The sequence below is a fragment of the Coturnix japonica genome, chromosome 14 (assembly GCF_054131305.1).
Source record: "Coturnix japonica strain WE chromosome 14, WE-NBRP24, whole genome shotgun sequence".
Taxonomy (NCBI): Eukaryota; Metazoa; Chordata; class Aves; order Galliformes; family Phasianidae; genus Coturnix; species Coturnix japonica.
The window spans coordinates 16,230,459-16,246,005 of NC_140676.1; the positions used below are offsets into that span (position 1 = coordinate 16,230,459).

The following is a 15,547-nucleotide window of genomic DNA, read 5'->3' on the forward strand; positions in this document are numbered from 1 at the left end:
TAAATCCATCTGTAACTATTTCATCTGTAAAGCTAGATTTGTAAATAAGCTCAATTTCACCCTCAACCACACCATAGGGGAGAGGGAAGGGACTGTAACATAACTGCGTTCAAGAGAAGAAAAACAATCAATTGCTGAGTAAAAAGCAAATCAGCTCTCAGGAGGTGGAGGTGAAGATACAAAAGGTACGAAGCCACACACAGGCACAGAGCAGGACATTTCTCACTATTGCTGCTCCCAAAGACTTTCAGAAATTTCCCCAGCTCCAACAGAAATTCTCAGCTCAACATGTTATGGAAAAAAACAAAACAAAACAAAACATTGCCACCAACTGCATCAGGAGCACAGTCACAGGCTCACAGTGACCATGCTCTGCTCCCCTTAAAGTAGGGGCTTCAAGAAAACAGGGGAAACAATCATGGGCTAAACTACATTCTGAATTAGGATCTCTCACTGTTGTTGCAATGGCTCCTCACGACTTTGACTGTGCTTGTGCCAGGACAAGAATGCCCTTCCACCAACAATGCATCTGCACACAAGCACTTGAAAGGCTTTTGTCAAGCACCTACATCCCCCTGAGATGCCCCAAACATGTTACTATTCTGCTATTCTGTTGGCTGCACTCTGATTGAGAGAAATAGGTTTTGCCTGATTGAACATCTCCTTTTTCTTTTGTTGCCCTACTGCAGGTGCAATAGGATATGAGAACTACTACGACAGAGAACCAAACAGAAGCAACAGCCCAACCCAGACCTGTGGGATGATGAAGAGGTAAGTGATGAATTTTCATTCCCAGACGTACTACTTCTCAGTGTATGATGATGGCACAGGGGTTGGAACTAGATGATCTTTAAGATCCCTTTCAAAATAAGCCATTCTGTGAGTCTATGTTTCTGTGACAGTAAACGGGACCTGGATAGTTACTGCTTCTTTCACTGTAGCAAGAGACAGCTGCATAGAAATAAAACTAACTCGAGAGAAGAAGTAAACCCATTAAAGCTGGAGTCAGAGCCATTTTGCCTTGGCCTAGTGGGAAGAGAGACAAGAGGACAAGTTCATAAAACAATTAGTCTGCTGGCAATAGAGAGCATTCACACTCATTTCCTCTTTCCTAGTGAGTCATGGCACACAGCATCAAAAGCACTCTGTGCAAGGGAGGGCAAAGGTGAGCCTTGCTGGGAGCCAGGGCTGGGGAGAGCTGTCCTTTTCAGCAAAGCCTCCTGGCTTAGTGCATTGCGATGCCCAGCTGAGCACAACAAAGAGCTGCTGTCTCTTTCTAGACCAAAAGAAAAAATACTTAGTGGAATAACTGTGATGATAAGGGAGGTGCTTTTCTTTTTCTAATCCATTTAAGCTGGTAAATATAGTAATATGAATGCAGTTATATCAGCGGAACAGCACGGTAGAGCTATTGGTTTAAATATTTTATACTAAAATGGCTAATTCATGGCAGAAATGGCATCATATTTAAAAGCAGGAGAGCTTTGTAGTTTGGCAAGTCTTATTTTATGGCAAAGACAAAGAGGGGGCTGAGATCTCCCATTTAAAACGTGGGCCAGGCTTGTTAGCGAGCTGATAAGGTTTATACACAATATTTGGTTCCCTGTTGGAAACAAGATTTTATATAATAATGAATCCTAACATTGCAGCCTCTGCAATTACAGAAGACAATTGTATGGCCATTTAGAATACAGCTGTGCTCAGCAGGAGCAAACAGCCTTCAGAGGCTCAGCCTCAGTTTTTCAGAACTCATTGAGCTTAGAAATCCATTTTCCTGAATCACTGACCATTCACCAGCTGAAAAATCAAACCCTCGATGTACATCTTAAGCACTCCATACTACTGCTACCTACACCTATATCCTAAACCATCTTCTCGCTTGGCCTGTCACGAGTTCCCAGCCAGAATCCAGCTGTGATATAGAAAACAACTAGGTGAGATTAAAAAATAAATAAATAAAGGAAACAAAAGTATTTCACTTAAATTCACTATTTCTAGAACGGTATGTTAGAAAGGCTTTGTATTTTGAATTGTATTGGTTTTCCCTAAAGGAACTGTATTCTTTTGTAAACAACTGAGAATTCTCATCGTATTGATAGAATGAGATGATTGGAATTCTGTTTCACGAGTCTCTGGATTCACAACACAATATTGTGTGATGCATTTAGTGCATCAATTTAGTGAAGGCCAGCAGTTCGTCTGGTTCAGTGATTTTCTAAGGTTTTTTTTTTTCCTTAGATTTTACTTTAACTGAAGGTAAGAATATCTATAGATAAAGGAAAGTGGATGACCACAGGAAGGGGTGACATCCATGTAAGGTTAAGGGGGAAGGTTAAGTCTGACAGCCGAGTCTTGTAAGAAATGCCCTGCTCACTCATTTTGTCATTGACTTCTCTTGGTTCTGCAGATTCTCTGGACTGTTGCACGGAAGCAGCAAAAACAACACTGAAAGTGTCATTCCTTCAGCCCCTCCTTTAGGTATGCCTCACCAGGGAGTAAATTTACCAGATGTGTTTAACATTGCTTGCTAAATCCAGCTTTAACACAGAGCAGAACTACAGCACACGTTCACACGATGTCAGGCAAGAGAACAAGCAGATCGAAAACAAATTCAGCTCAGATTTCCCAGTCTGAAGTACTAAATAATCTATATAACCTTAGGGCCATAAGAACCTCAAGACCTCTATCTGGGTAAGGGCACACTGTGCTTTCAGACCAATGCAGTTTTAGTAAAGATAATAGTATTCTCCTTACGTTGGATATGCTACCTCTAAAAAGCACAAGGGAATCCCTGAAGTCTTTAACACACCTGCCTCATGCCTTATGAATACAAATATTCATCTCATTTCACACTTGGACTGCATTATCACAACCCGTGCACTCAGGCATTTATCAGTAGGGCATTTAAAACAGTATTTTGATCATGCAGAAAGCAGCAGCTTACAGCATTTTTATTGATTTAAACCCGAAACATTTGAACTGAGATTGCTGCCTACAGGAAATCAAAAAGTTCCTTTAAAACAGCTTTTAAACATACTCAGGTCAATTTCCTTTGCAAGGCCTGCCTTGCCTGCTTGGATGCCCAGTAATGAGGCTGCAGCTACCCCACTTGCTGCATTTAGTGCTCAGGAAGCACAGTCTCTCTGGAGCTATCAGGCACCAGCTGGACCTGCCAGGCCCCAGCTGCCTAACTCAGCATGCAGCAGCATCCACATACACACAGCCTGAAGGCATTTGGTCTCTTGCAGAGCTGTGTAACGACTACATACAGGAAAAACTTACCAGAAATAGACAACAATATTACATCAAATGCTGGATTTAACAGCAGATCTCGACTTTATCCAAGTAAACAGCATCTGTGGTGGTACCTTATGCTCAAGCTTGGTATAATAATCTCCCTCTAACTGCAGAAAAAGCCCTGCTGGCTGTCCATCTCTCATTCAGACATAGTGTGGAGCCCAAGTAGACCTTGCTGCTCATTTAGCACACCACAGTCATCACATTTTGGAAACCACTTAAGGCAGTGTTTTCACCTGGGCTGACATACCAGGTTGTGAGCATGTAATTAGAGCCTGCTCTCCCCTTCATCTTTAGCCAACCCTGAAGGGTTGGACTGCTCACACCACGGCTGCCCTTCTCTTCCCCACACAGCCCCACTGAAAGCAAAGATGTGCTTGGGAAGTACACGAGAGCAGCTCTAGCCTGGACTACTGTGTCAGCACAACAGCATCCACAGCAGCAAGGCTTTGGTACTTCCATTTTACCACCGTGGTTACGCCATGAGCACTAGAACAGCACAAGAGACCCAGGTGGTTCTTTTCAATAGGGCTAGCTCTGTCTCTTCCTGAATCACAGTTTTCCTAAATAATGACAAGCTGGTTTAAAATATCTTCCAGCAAAGTCCCATCTGTGACAAACAGCTAAATGGAAACTATGTGAACTAATGGAAAATGTCTGATGACCCACCACACCAGCACGGTATTTTCCACTTTTCTTAAAGGAAAAACCTCTGCATGAATCACTGAACTGCCAGAATCTCACATCTCCAGTAGCAAACAGTTTACACCAGTTTACTCACAGTACTTCCTTCTCTGCACTTCTGTGATCGTGCTTTAGCAGGGTAAACATCTTTCCCAACCTGGATGAAGCTAATGCTCCTGACTTCCCAGAAAACTCAATGGGGGCACTGTCCCCCAATCAATGGGACACAGTTTTTGTGCAAGAATTTACCTACAGTTCACAGCAGCTTTTCTATACACGTACACCTCCAGACAGAGAGAGAACAGAGACCCTTGTATTTGTGAACTCTTGCGTATGATCCCATGCATTTATAAGCAACTGAACTCTCTGTTTCTGTTTTTCCTTCCCCCCCCCCAATCAGAGAAAGCAGATGGGGTCTACGCATCCATTTTTGTAAATGAACATGAAAGAACTACATCGTCACAGGACTACAGAGTACTGTACGACTACACAGCCCAGGTAAACAAAGACTTCAAACTAAATATTGCACACAGTGTCAGATTTAAAACTGAATGTTGATCTAAACATCTTGAAAGCATCAATTGTGTGAAGGAGTTTTTAAGCTTCCTTTCCTTTTTCAGAGGAGGACGCTTAGAGACTTATTGGCCAGTTGTTGGCACAGATCACTGGACTGTGCTCTCCCCAAGATGAAACAATTACATTCTTTGCAAGTAATTATGCTTGCCTAAATTGGTGCTGAGTTATTTCAACCTCCTAAAGAGTCATGGAAAACTATTTTGGTGATGATGGCCAAATATGAAATACTGAGCATTCTGAACTTAAGTTTCCTGTGAAATGTCCTCCCTGGGAAAGAAAGTAGGTAGAGATTTCTCTTATAAACTCTACCGAAGCTTTATAGCAGATCTCAGACTATGTGACAGATGCTTGTCTAAGAACTCTTCTCCACATGATCTCACTTATCGCCTGGAGAGTCCTGCTCCAGTTTAACACACCAGCTTTAACTGAGGTCTCCTCCATGCTGGGGAGGACTGAATCCCCAAATTATAGTGTATCCCTGTACTTCAGTGTTGCAAGTTGCAGAATGGACCTGGCCTATGTACCAAGAGTGTTATAAACCACAACCTTCATCCTTAACCTGGATATTAAACCTCACTGGCTTCTGACCTCTCTCAGCATAATACCATTAGTAAGATCACATTAGAGGGCAAACCACTGCACTAAGCATTAAGAACACTGACTCCTCACATGCAGATTTCAAGATGTCTGAAAGAGAGATGACATCATTATTCCTATTATACAGATTACCTTCTAAAACACCGAAAAGGGGGAAAAAAAAAAAAGGATCAAGACACAGTGGCTCAGGCCCTTGATGCTTCTAGCAAATAGCTTATTTCACAGCAGCCACAGGTTTCAAAGAATGGCATAAATAAAACATACAGCACATAGGACACCTGCCCCCGCTTTCCACCCCACGATTGTTATAACTTCTTCCAAATCCAGCAATGGCTCTTCAACCATAACATGAACCTTTAGGTCCTTCCACTGTATTTCTCCTCAGGACTGGTTAAAAACTATTTTCTTCTTCACACTGACTCCTGCTACACCATCAGCCTTCCCTCAAAGGACTGCCGTAGTTTAATTTGTAGGCTTAAAAGTTCCTCCACTGGCCACCGTTGTTTGTTATCAAAAGAACCAAGGGTCCTATTTATGGCCTGGATTCGTAGAGATACTGTTATTATCTCTGCCAGGAATGAAACCTTGCAGTGTTCAGTTGGGCAAGAGCTGTAGACTTAGGAAGGTTCGTGGCTGGCTGGTTGGAACAGTCACATTTAGCCCTTTCCAGCCTTTCCTTATGATAAAACAGGTTTCTCAGGAGGGGACAACAGGGAGACTCGGGAACATTCTGAGGATCTTAAGGAAATAGGCAGCTCAGGAAGCACTTAATCCTCCTCTGTTTTAGGTTCGTTCCCAGTCTGGAGGACACTGACAGACTCTTGATGAAAGACAGGGTAAAAAAAAAAAACCTCACAAGATACATGGGTCCCTCCTGTATGCTCAGGTTAACCAAATTTCCTTTCTCTGTCCCCTTTCAGAACATGGATGAACTGGACATCAATGAAGGAGATATCGTAGCTGTCATTGAAGAAAATGACGACGGCTGGTGGACAGTAGAAAGGAATGGGCAGCGAGGCTTTGTGCCAGGCTCCTACCTTCAAAAGATCTGTTGAAACGTGGCCTCAATCCTCAGACTCTGAAATTATTCTACTACTGAAAACAAACATCATACAAGTTCTGCTCCAGCTGACCAAAAAAACCCATTATACTGCCCTCTACATTTACTAGTCAGGAAATAACTGCTTTCATCGTCCTTCCCACCGATCCTCTCTCCCCCTCAACAACTTCTGGCCCACACTGTCTGAAAAAAAGCTGTCTTCATTTCAGCAAGATGAGAACTTGTGTTTCTCACAAAGGTGTTTTCCACTCTCAGCACTGCTGCCGTTAGAATCTCAAACCTTGGAGAATCTGGGAGAAAAGCCCTGCTTAGAACTTAACTGTGCTAAAGGAAAAAGAAGCCAGTTCTGCTTGTCCAGGATGGAGGATCACCTCCAATCGTCCTGGGAGCAACCCTTACTACCATTGCAGCCATGACCTCCACCACGGATCCCCTCTCCTCACTACAACTTGTGAGTGCTGAGCTAAAAGCAGGAGGCAGGCACACTCAGAAAGCAGATAGCTTTTACATCACAAGGACATCCATGGCTCTGCTTTGCACTGGATTCTGGGACAGCCAAATGAGGGCAGATGAAGAGCCCAAGGGCTGCTTTTACCTCAGTTGGGTGGGTTCTCTGACACCTATGTTTAAAAAAAGTCTTCTAGCAGTGCTGCCCTGCCCTGATCCTGGGAAAAAAAGCGCTAGCTGCCTCATGCAGCCTGCACAGACGTGCCTTCAGCACATTCTCCTTTTAACTTCTCTGTTCACCCAGCCGATCCTTTCCTGCCCACAGGCTTCTCAGTCTGACTACGGTCTCTGCAGCTCTGGGATAGCTGGCACAGATTTGGCTGGGTTCCTTTCCTGTTACTTGTAGTGTGCTTGTTCTACAACAAAGCCTATTCAGAGAAGCTGTGCTGAGCAGGTTCATTGCACCTCACAGGTTACAGCTCCAGCAGTATCGCCAGTCCAGCATTTAAGGAATGTTTCCAACCACCACTATACTTTGCAAGAGATCACTGAGTACTTTGTGCCACTTCTCTCTCTTTAGCATGCAGTGACAGTTAAAAACCTACACCAGTGATTTGATCTGAAGCAGAAAGTGCTACTTCTGGGGCTAGAATGACCCTATTTGTGAAAAATTTCAGATCCTAAAACTGAATCAAATCAATGAAAATGAGTCTAATTGCACCTCAGAAGGCACAGAGTAGGGAGGAACTGTTAGCTAAGGTAACAGTGAGAAAAAAGTCAAGGCAGAAGAAAGAGCTGTAACACTCAACAGTGAGAGACAAAGGCACTCGTGTTATCTTATTCTCATTTCTTGATTCCAGAATAGAAGTTGCTGCAAGCCTTCTCTGTCCTCCTGCACACATAGTGCACTTGCCCAAGTTACCATGTTGCACATCTGCATTAGAGCTGAAGGGCTCTTAGCAGCTCCCATCAGCAGAGGCTCAGAGGAAGTGCAGGAACTTGAATGTCATTTCAGGCACTAGATTGTACAAACAGCAGCACACACACAGGCTGGGGATGTCAACAACAGCTTCCTGTGGCCATGTCTCAACCAACAGTGCTAAGAGTCCACAACATTAGTTAACTGCACTGTAAATGCAGCTGCCAGACAACTACAACAGTTCCTTATGTACAGCACAAGAGGAATCCTAAAGTACAAAAGATTTAACGTGTTTGCTTCTCGAATTGTGGGTCCCCCACAAAGAGAACTGTAATTAACCAACAGATACTGAAATATTCTGCAAGCGATCTTGATTTTAAAAAGCCTTAAAGATGCAGCTCTTGTAACAATATTTGACACAGGGATTCTGCTAAGACTCCTCACAGACAGCCCCACACAAGACACTGCAATACCCAGTCCTGCTTACCTTGAAATCCTTGTATGGATTGGCTTTGCCTACACGAACCATATGGTCCACATCAGCTGACAGATGGTGACTACTGTATCTCCTCCATCAAAGCATTTCATATTTTTGCTGTTAAATTCAGGAAACTGGTTCCTTTCCTATCTTTTAATTTTTTTTTTTTTTTTTTCCTGTCAAGTTTTCTTCTGTTTGTTGCATCTGCTATAGATATTTCTAAACCCACCCACTCTTGTAGCATTTGTGTCCCACATGCTAACTCCAGGCTGATAAGGAAATGAAAAAGCAACAGCAATGTTTTCTCATAATTCAGTTTCTCTGCTTTACGCTGAAGAATCTTGCCGATAAGTAGTTTGTAATCCATATCTATGCAGCTTGCTCTATCAGTGTGTCAGCACTCATCAGAAATAAAACAAAGATATCAAGAAATACCCACACACCCCCTTAAAACACCCCTTTCAGTGTCATCCATTCCAGACAATACGAAAAACAGGAAGGTCAAACGTAGGGCATTGCCTTAATAATAATGTTACCTCTCTGGCTTGGTAACTGTTTGGTAACAAAACCGATGCGCTTGAGAAATCATTTAATTTTCAGGTGAAACTAAAACAGATCCTTTCCAGTGACAGACATCCTTAAACTAAACTCCGGTGTATTTGGCTGAGATGTTTTCCTTATAGACACTTCTGATATGGCTCTACCTCCACCCTGACTACCACTTCTTGGCAAGGATGTGTCAAGCAGCAAGTAGGGCCATAGTGATGTGCATAGCTTCATCAAGTAAACTAATCTCACAGCACACCCACAATCAGCAGATTGCCTTTATAGCACTACCTATGCTGTCAGTGCTCTGGATGGGCTCACACACAAGCAGCTGTTAGCAGACAGAGAGAGGAACACACTTTTGCCAGCTGCTCAGCAAAGGGGATAGAGCATAATTAACCACTTACAGCCTATGGGTAATATGTAAATAGAGTCAAACTAATTAAAACAAATTTGCAATAATGTTAGTGAGCTGTTTTTGAATAGGCACTGTGGGGTAGACTTCACTTTGCACAACTGACAACAAATATTTCATGCTGAACAATTTCAGACTTATAACTGCTACCTGTAGAAATTCTCACTAGGTCATAAGGAGCCAATGGGCATTTCCTACCCACTAAACAAGACGGGTAAGAAAGACTGGAGTCATTTCCCACATAGATCACAAGAGAATACAAACAGACTGAGGTTCATACCTGCTGCTCTCCTTGATGGGTTCTGGATTCAAGCAACATGATCATGAGACTGTGCAGAGGTTCTATTATTCCTTTAGCAGAAGCAAATTTTCAACAGCTGGAAGCATACAACTCAGACCAACAGTACTCTTAAACCATACTCAGTTATGTACGTTATTGTCCTTTTACCGTGCTATTAATTAAGGAGAAGAATAGGAAAACCCGGTTGATAACGCAATTATAAGACACCTGTTAGTTCAGTGAGGCCCACGACTGCACAAAACAAAATTCAGCTGTTGCATGTACCATTGATAGCACACAAGCCTGCTGAAAACCCTTGGTCAGACAAAGCAGTATTAGGCTGGTAACAAGGATCCCAGAGACTCAGCCAACAAACACAGTTAGGACTTAATCACAAAGAGAAAACCTGTCAAGTTTTATAGGTCCACTGCTACAGACAGGTAGCTTCTGGCTTTGTTTGCAAGCACTCAATTGAAAGAAAGAAATAAACCAATCCCTTCTACAATAAATAGAGCAGTCACCAACATCCGGAACACTGTGGCTACTGGAGGTTTTGAGCATCACCTCCTTGAAGACTCTTATTTGAACTTCCTATCAAGAAGAATCCCAGCATGCTTGAGCCATAGCAATGACAGATCACATATATAAGATGTTAACAGCATCGCCTCTTACCTTGCATTCCTTCTTGTCTTGCTCCTTCATGGGGTGCCTTTGAAGTCCAGGGCTCCTTTCCAGAGGTAATTTTACAGATGAGGTTACCTGATTGCAGCTTACTCACTCACTGCTATATGCAGTTTAAGTGGAAGCACACAGATGCCAAGAGTAGATTTGTTACAAGCCAGTCATCAGGTGGTGCCTGATGGGAACCTGGCTGGGTGTTAAGAAACACCTAATATAAGCACTGGTGGGTAACTAATAAGCTGGCTTCTACAGCACAGTGTAACCTCTTGGCTGTATCAGTGCTGGCTGGCTTACTTCTGCAGGCTTAGAGAACCCAGGGGACCCTCTATCAGTAGTACACACACTGAGTCTGCTGCACTGAAATGTTGTTAACCTTCATTGTAGACTGGCAATAATTCTGAACAGTACAGAACAAATTGCCAGTCCTCAAATATCAGTTTCTGCTGCCTGAAACCACCTTCTTTTCCCTTGCTTTATTGCTCTCCAACCACACAGCTACTAATAACTCACACGCCCTAAAGCACAAAAATTTCTCTTGGCACTAATGAGCAAGGAAAACAAGAAGGTGCTCTTAGCTTGGCCTTCACCCCTCAGGTCCACCTCTCCTTGTTACTGTGGGTTTACAGGCAGGAGCGAGCTGCCAAGCCTCAGAAGTAAAATCAGAGTTAGCTGTTATAAAACAAAACTAAAAACACCATTAGGATCAGTCACTACCATTCACCAGGTTCCTAATTTAATTAGGATACCCATCACAGGTGTTTTTAATAGCACAGCTGTGGGTTCAGGCATGCTCACTGTAGAAGGGCTAAAAAGAACAGCTGAGACTTGTGCCATTCCCCTTCAGATAATGTGTTTGTTTTTTTGTTAGGAAGGAGATAAGATTGGTATGCCAGGCCGTGTCAGGCTTCTGGAAAGTAAATGATTGCTAGGAGCTCGCAGGGGTTGATTATATTTCTTTTTAGGGGAAAGATGACTCTCATAGAAGAGGTTTTGGATGGGGAGTGAGAATTACTGTCCTGCGAGTTAGTGTGATTTTAACAAAATAACAATAGCCCACTAAGAAAAAACTGACAATGGGAAAGGAAAGGTACTTTTCCTCAAAGCGCTTGTTAGCAGTTACCCACTTTCAGGGGCCAATTCATGTTTTAGCAGAGAGAAGCTCAAGGTCACAATTACCCTCAGATCTGTGTAGTGCTGGATGACTCACAGTGCCAACTGGACCTGTTTCTAGGACAGACAGGTAATCATATTTCTGTCAAATTAGCCAGCACACGTGGTAGTGCTCTTCTGTCCTTCCACGAGCTGTTGGAGGACAGGATGACACCCGACCTGGCACAGAGCTGCTCAGTGCAAAGTCAAGAGCAAATTCACAGCCTGTCACTGCTGTGTGTCATGTAGCTGCAGCAATTCTGTCTGGCACACGGTTCAAAAGCCAGATTTACTGTATTCTGACCTGAGGCATAAAGACTGGAGTATATCTTTGCTTTAGAAATAAAACTCTCATGGAAACCACTCAGGACTTCCAGCTGACTTTCCTTAAGCAAAATCAGGAGAAATTTGACTTGTTAGAACTGAAACTTACAAGGGAAAATACTAAATCCTCCAAATCAATAGGCACGCAGAACTGGGCTTAGAATGTAACAATCAGCTGAGAATTAGAAGTTTCCATATAGCTTCTTGATGATGAAGAGGATACAAAGACAACTGGGGTGAGGGAACAGATATCCTAGGGGTTTGTATTTTGAAATCAGAAGAAATTTTATATATCAGATCTGGAAGAGCCTGGACTGCTCGGATTTGAAAAGATAAAACAGCTTTGCTGTCTGCAGACATGAGATAATAATCACAATCTAAAGATCATGGGGGAGCTGGGGAAGCTTAGTACATCCCCTTCCACTTTGCAAGGGCAGAAATGCTCAACAGATGCATCTGAGAAAGGATTGTTTGAAATTGTAAGCCGTAAACAGTCTGTGTAGGAACTCCTTGGGAAAGTGATGAACTTTAACCTTCCTGGGATAAAAACGTTAACCAAAGTGTGAAAGGGAAAGCTTTCAATGCACTGATAGACATGAGAAAGGCTTTGTCTTTAGAGAAGGGCTGCACAGCCCTCCCCGCCTCTGAACCATTGTGAGGAAGGGAGACATGAGTGACAGTGACTTTGTTCCACTAAGTGGCATCTAAAGGTTTTACTACGGTCACTGCTCAATTCAGAGATTCAAAACCAAAGGGATGCCATATTCTAGAGATAGAGGGGAACTTGAGGAACGCATCCTGCCTGCTCTGCAGGATCGTGTACTGATTTTCTGTTAAAAACAAAACCCAATAGAAAACAAAATATAGAGTATTTATCAGCAGAGGACCTAAATTCATCTTTGCGCTGCATCCTGTATCCTCAGTGCACTATCACGTGATGCCAATGCTTTTGTTCACCACCCGTGTGTACCAACATCACCAGGTTAAAACAGTGGCTTTTAAAATGGATGTTTTATTCCAAGTGCAAGAGTAGAGCATAGCACTGAACTCTTAGCAACAAGCATCACTCCCAGGAACAGAGGATTTTCCAAACCCTGGAAGTGCCTGATGGGAACAACACTGCCCAGTTCCTCTGTAGAACCTCCTAGGAAACTGTCATGCCTATAACCTGCTTGTGGAGGCCTGGTACAGATGTACACAGAGCAGTGCTTACTTAAGATGGCTTACTTTCCTCTTGCAACAGACAGCATTTGATAACTATCACCCTTCACTCAATTCACTATCAGCCCCATTCAACACGGACCATTATCTTACTGAAGGCGGGAGAAGCATTTCAGAGTTTTGCTTGAAAGCAGTTTTTCCTGATGATTCCTGTTTTTGCATACAAGGAACCACAGAAGCTCCTAAGCACCTCAACCATCAGTGGTTTGCTTAAGCACTTTATTTATATCAAGGAAATTAATCGTAGTTCTTCAGTCACAGCACAATGGTGGCAAAGGTCTGACAGCAGCTCATCCTGGAAAAAGAAGTTCATCTCTGGAATGAGGCAAAGGCTCATTTGGGCTGCTGCCCAAAGCACTACACCAACCAAGATGAAAGCAAAGCCTCCAAAGTATTGAGGGGAATAAGTCTGTGGTCTCACACTGTTATGGCTCACTTTAGTAACAAATAGTCCAAAAGTAAGCCTTACTTTTGAGCAGTAAGTGACACAATGCATAGAAGGACACGGTGCTGGATTACTTTGGTTTCCCCCTCCTCCCCCCAAATATAGACCTTTCACCAGGAAATAGGAGAGAAGGGCAAAGTTTGTATTTGCTGATTCAATCCAGCTCCAGGGAGAACTGGATCAGCAAGATGAATTTTTGAAAGGTGATTTGGAACCATAATTTATTATACATATAAGGGGCACTCGCTTCACTCAGAGTGGCAGCAAAGAGCAAATGTGAAAAAGATAATTTGAAGGTTCAAGTAGCAGACTGCTTAACACAGCACTCATACAAGTATGCACATATGCTACAGGATGCAGTGCATGGAAAAACCCAAGACCCACTGCACTTAGAGACTGCTACTGCATTTCAGTGGGATTTATCTCAGCCCTAAGATTCAGTCCGTTACAAGGCCCACTATTTCTGTACTGCAGAGGCTATCACTACAACTGTTATCACATGTGGTGTCTCAAGTATTATCTAAAATACCAAGTACAAAAAATTCAAAATCAAAAGCTGTCATCTTCCTGCTACCAAGACAGGCATTTTACCAGCTTTATTGAACTGCACTTAGACTATTTCCCTGCTTAATAAAATAAATCCATACCTGGCCCACACCATACCAGACTACAGTTTAAATGCAGCTCATTCTCATGAGCCTTATGTTAGACTTCTATTAGTAAATCAGGGGACTTGCATTGCAGTTCATGTCACAGCAGCAAGAGAAAATATCTGATTCAAAGAGAATATCCTTTTTTAACCATGTGTTAAAAAGCCCTGGGGATCAGGTGAGGTTCACCACCGTAGGTAATCTACATGCTTGTGTGCTCCACATAGCATATTCTTGTTCAGTCATTCCTCAAATAATTCCTTGTGCGGTCTGCACAGAGACCTCATTGCCTCTCCAGCACAAAGCACCTGATCCAGTTGGTTTGGATGAGTGACCATTACAGCTGTGCAGCTAGGGTAAAGAAAACATATTGCTATTTGGAATCAGAAATTGAAGTTCCATCAAGCAACACAGATATATCCACCCCCCTTAACAACAAGACAAACCTTTTGCTCTCTGAATCAATATGACTAATATTAGTAGCTTCACTGGCTGAAGTAGCACTAATAGTAGATGCTGAAAAGTGGCAAGACTTCATAAATAATACTACCGGTGTTTGACAGTGCAATGAAACATGAAAATGTAATTCATGCACTAAAGTGTAATCAGTCTTACAGAGCTTCCATCAAGTCTATCAACAGGGTACCAAAAGTCATTTGTTGGTCCTGTATTTCCTACACTGTAATATCTCACTGTTACAGATTTGATTTCTGTTAGACACTGTGCTACAGATAAGTCATGGCAGATAAAGGGATAGGAACATCTTATACGTTCTGTACTCAAAAACACAAGGCCTGCTCCAAAGGTAACAGTGAATGTTAGTGGTACGGCAGTAGGAGTTGAACCTTCCCCCAGAATTCCCTTATTATGTTTGGTTGTTGTGGTAGACAGCAGCAGAGGGACACTGACAAAATGGCATCTGACATAGAAGAGTGGATGGAGCAAAGGGATGAAGTGAACCCCTCCACAGGGAGAAAATGGCACCCACTGACATTCATTGGTGCTTACTGAACACTTAAAGACCAGACAGTGGATGCGAGGTGCAGTGATGTGGTGGGTGGTGCATTTCAGCAGCGCTGATAGCAGGTCACCTCTGCTGATGGCAGATTTTTACTAGCACAGCATGCAGGCTACTGTTCATTGCAGGCAAAAAACACACAACCAGAGGTAGCAATGATGTTGAAAACAGCGTTTTGTAGCTGAGAATCTGTTATTGTGCTTCATGTACCTGTTGTCACCTCAGTGTAAATAAACAGAAAGCATTACTTCTTGAAGCAACCTATATAATTAAATACACAGAAGAAACAACTTGAGAGCAGTCAATACAACAACATCAAAAGTTAGAAATGTGACATGTATAGCTACAAGAGGGATTGCTAGAATGCTGAACTTCAGAAATACTAAAACATGTTGATGCTGCAACTGGAAGATGAAAGGAAAAAGAAAGTTGGTCAGTGATAGTAGAAATGAAGGAGAAACTAAAAATTCACATTTAAAATATTAACGAGAATGGTGCCCATGTCTCAGTTTCAAGTATGTAAGCTAAGGTATGCAGGAAAAGATAAGTGAAAACAATAAAGAATCGTAGTGCAGACCAGAAATACTGAGCCAGTCAAATGAAGATGGGCTTGGCTCCAACAGAACCTACACCACTACTGAGAAAACAAAACTACCTGCAATTGGAAGCAGTGGTCCACCCCTGGTGTTATGTATAGAATCATAGAATGGCCTAGGTTGAAAAGGACCTCAAAGATCACCTAAGGCTAATTTATGATGTT

At 42.6% G+C, this 15,547-nt stretch overlaps 2 protein-coding genes across 3 annotated transcripts in view; one reads left to right on the forward strand and one right to left on the reverse strand.

The window, feature by feature from the left end:
- The window catches only part of PSTPIP1 (proline-serine-threonine phosphatase interacting protein 1), a 42,716-nt gene extending 33,650 nt beyond the window's left edge, over window positions 1-9,066 (forward strand). For both annotated transcript variants that reach the window (XM_015872761.3, XM_085515864.1), the window contains 4 exons: window positions 690-771; window positions 2,408-2,478; window positions 4,382-4,479; window positions 6,075-9,066. In XM_015872761.3, the coding sequence (XP_015728247.1) occupies window positions 690-771; window positions 2,408-2,478; window positions 4,382-4,479; window positions 6,075-6,209 (386 nt within the window). In that variant the 3' untranslated portion in view covers window positions 6,210-9,066. The remainder of the gene's footprint in view (window positions 1-689; window positions 772-2,407; window positions 2,479-4,381; window positions 4,480-6,074) is intronic.
- Window positions 1-15,547, reverse strand: part of SCAPER (S-phase cyclin A associated protein in the ER) — a 195,531-nt gene that overhangs the window by 177,205 nt on the left and 2,779 nt on the right. The gene's annotated exons all lie outside the window — the stretch shown is intronic.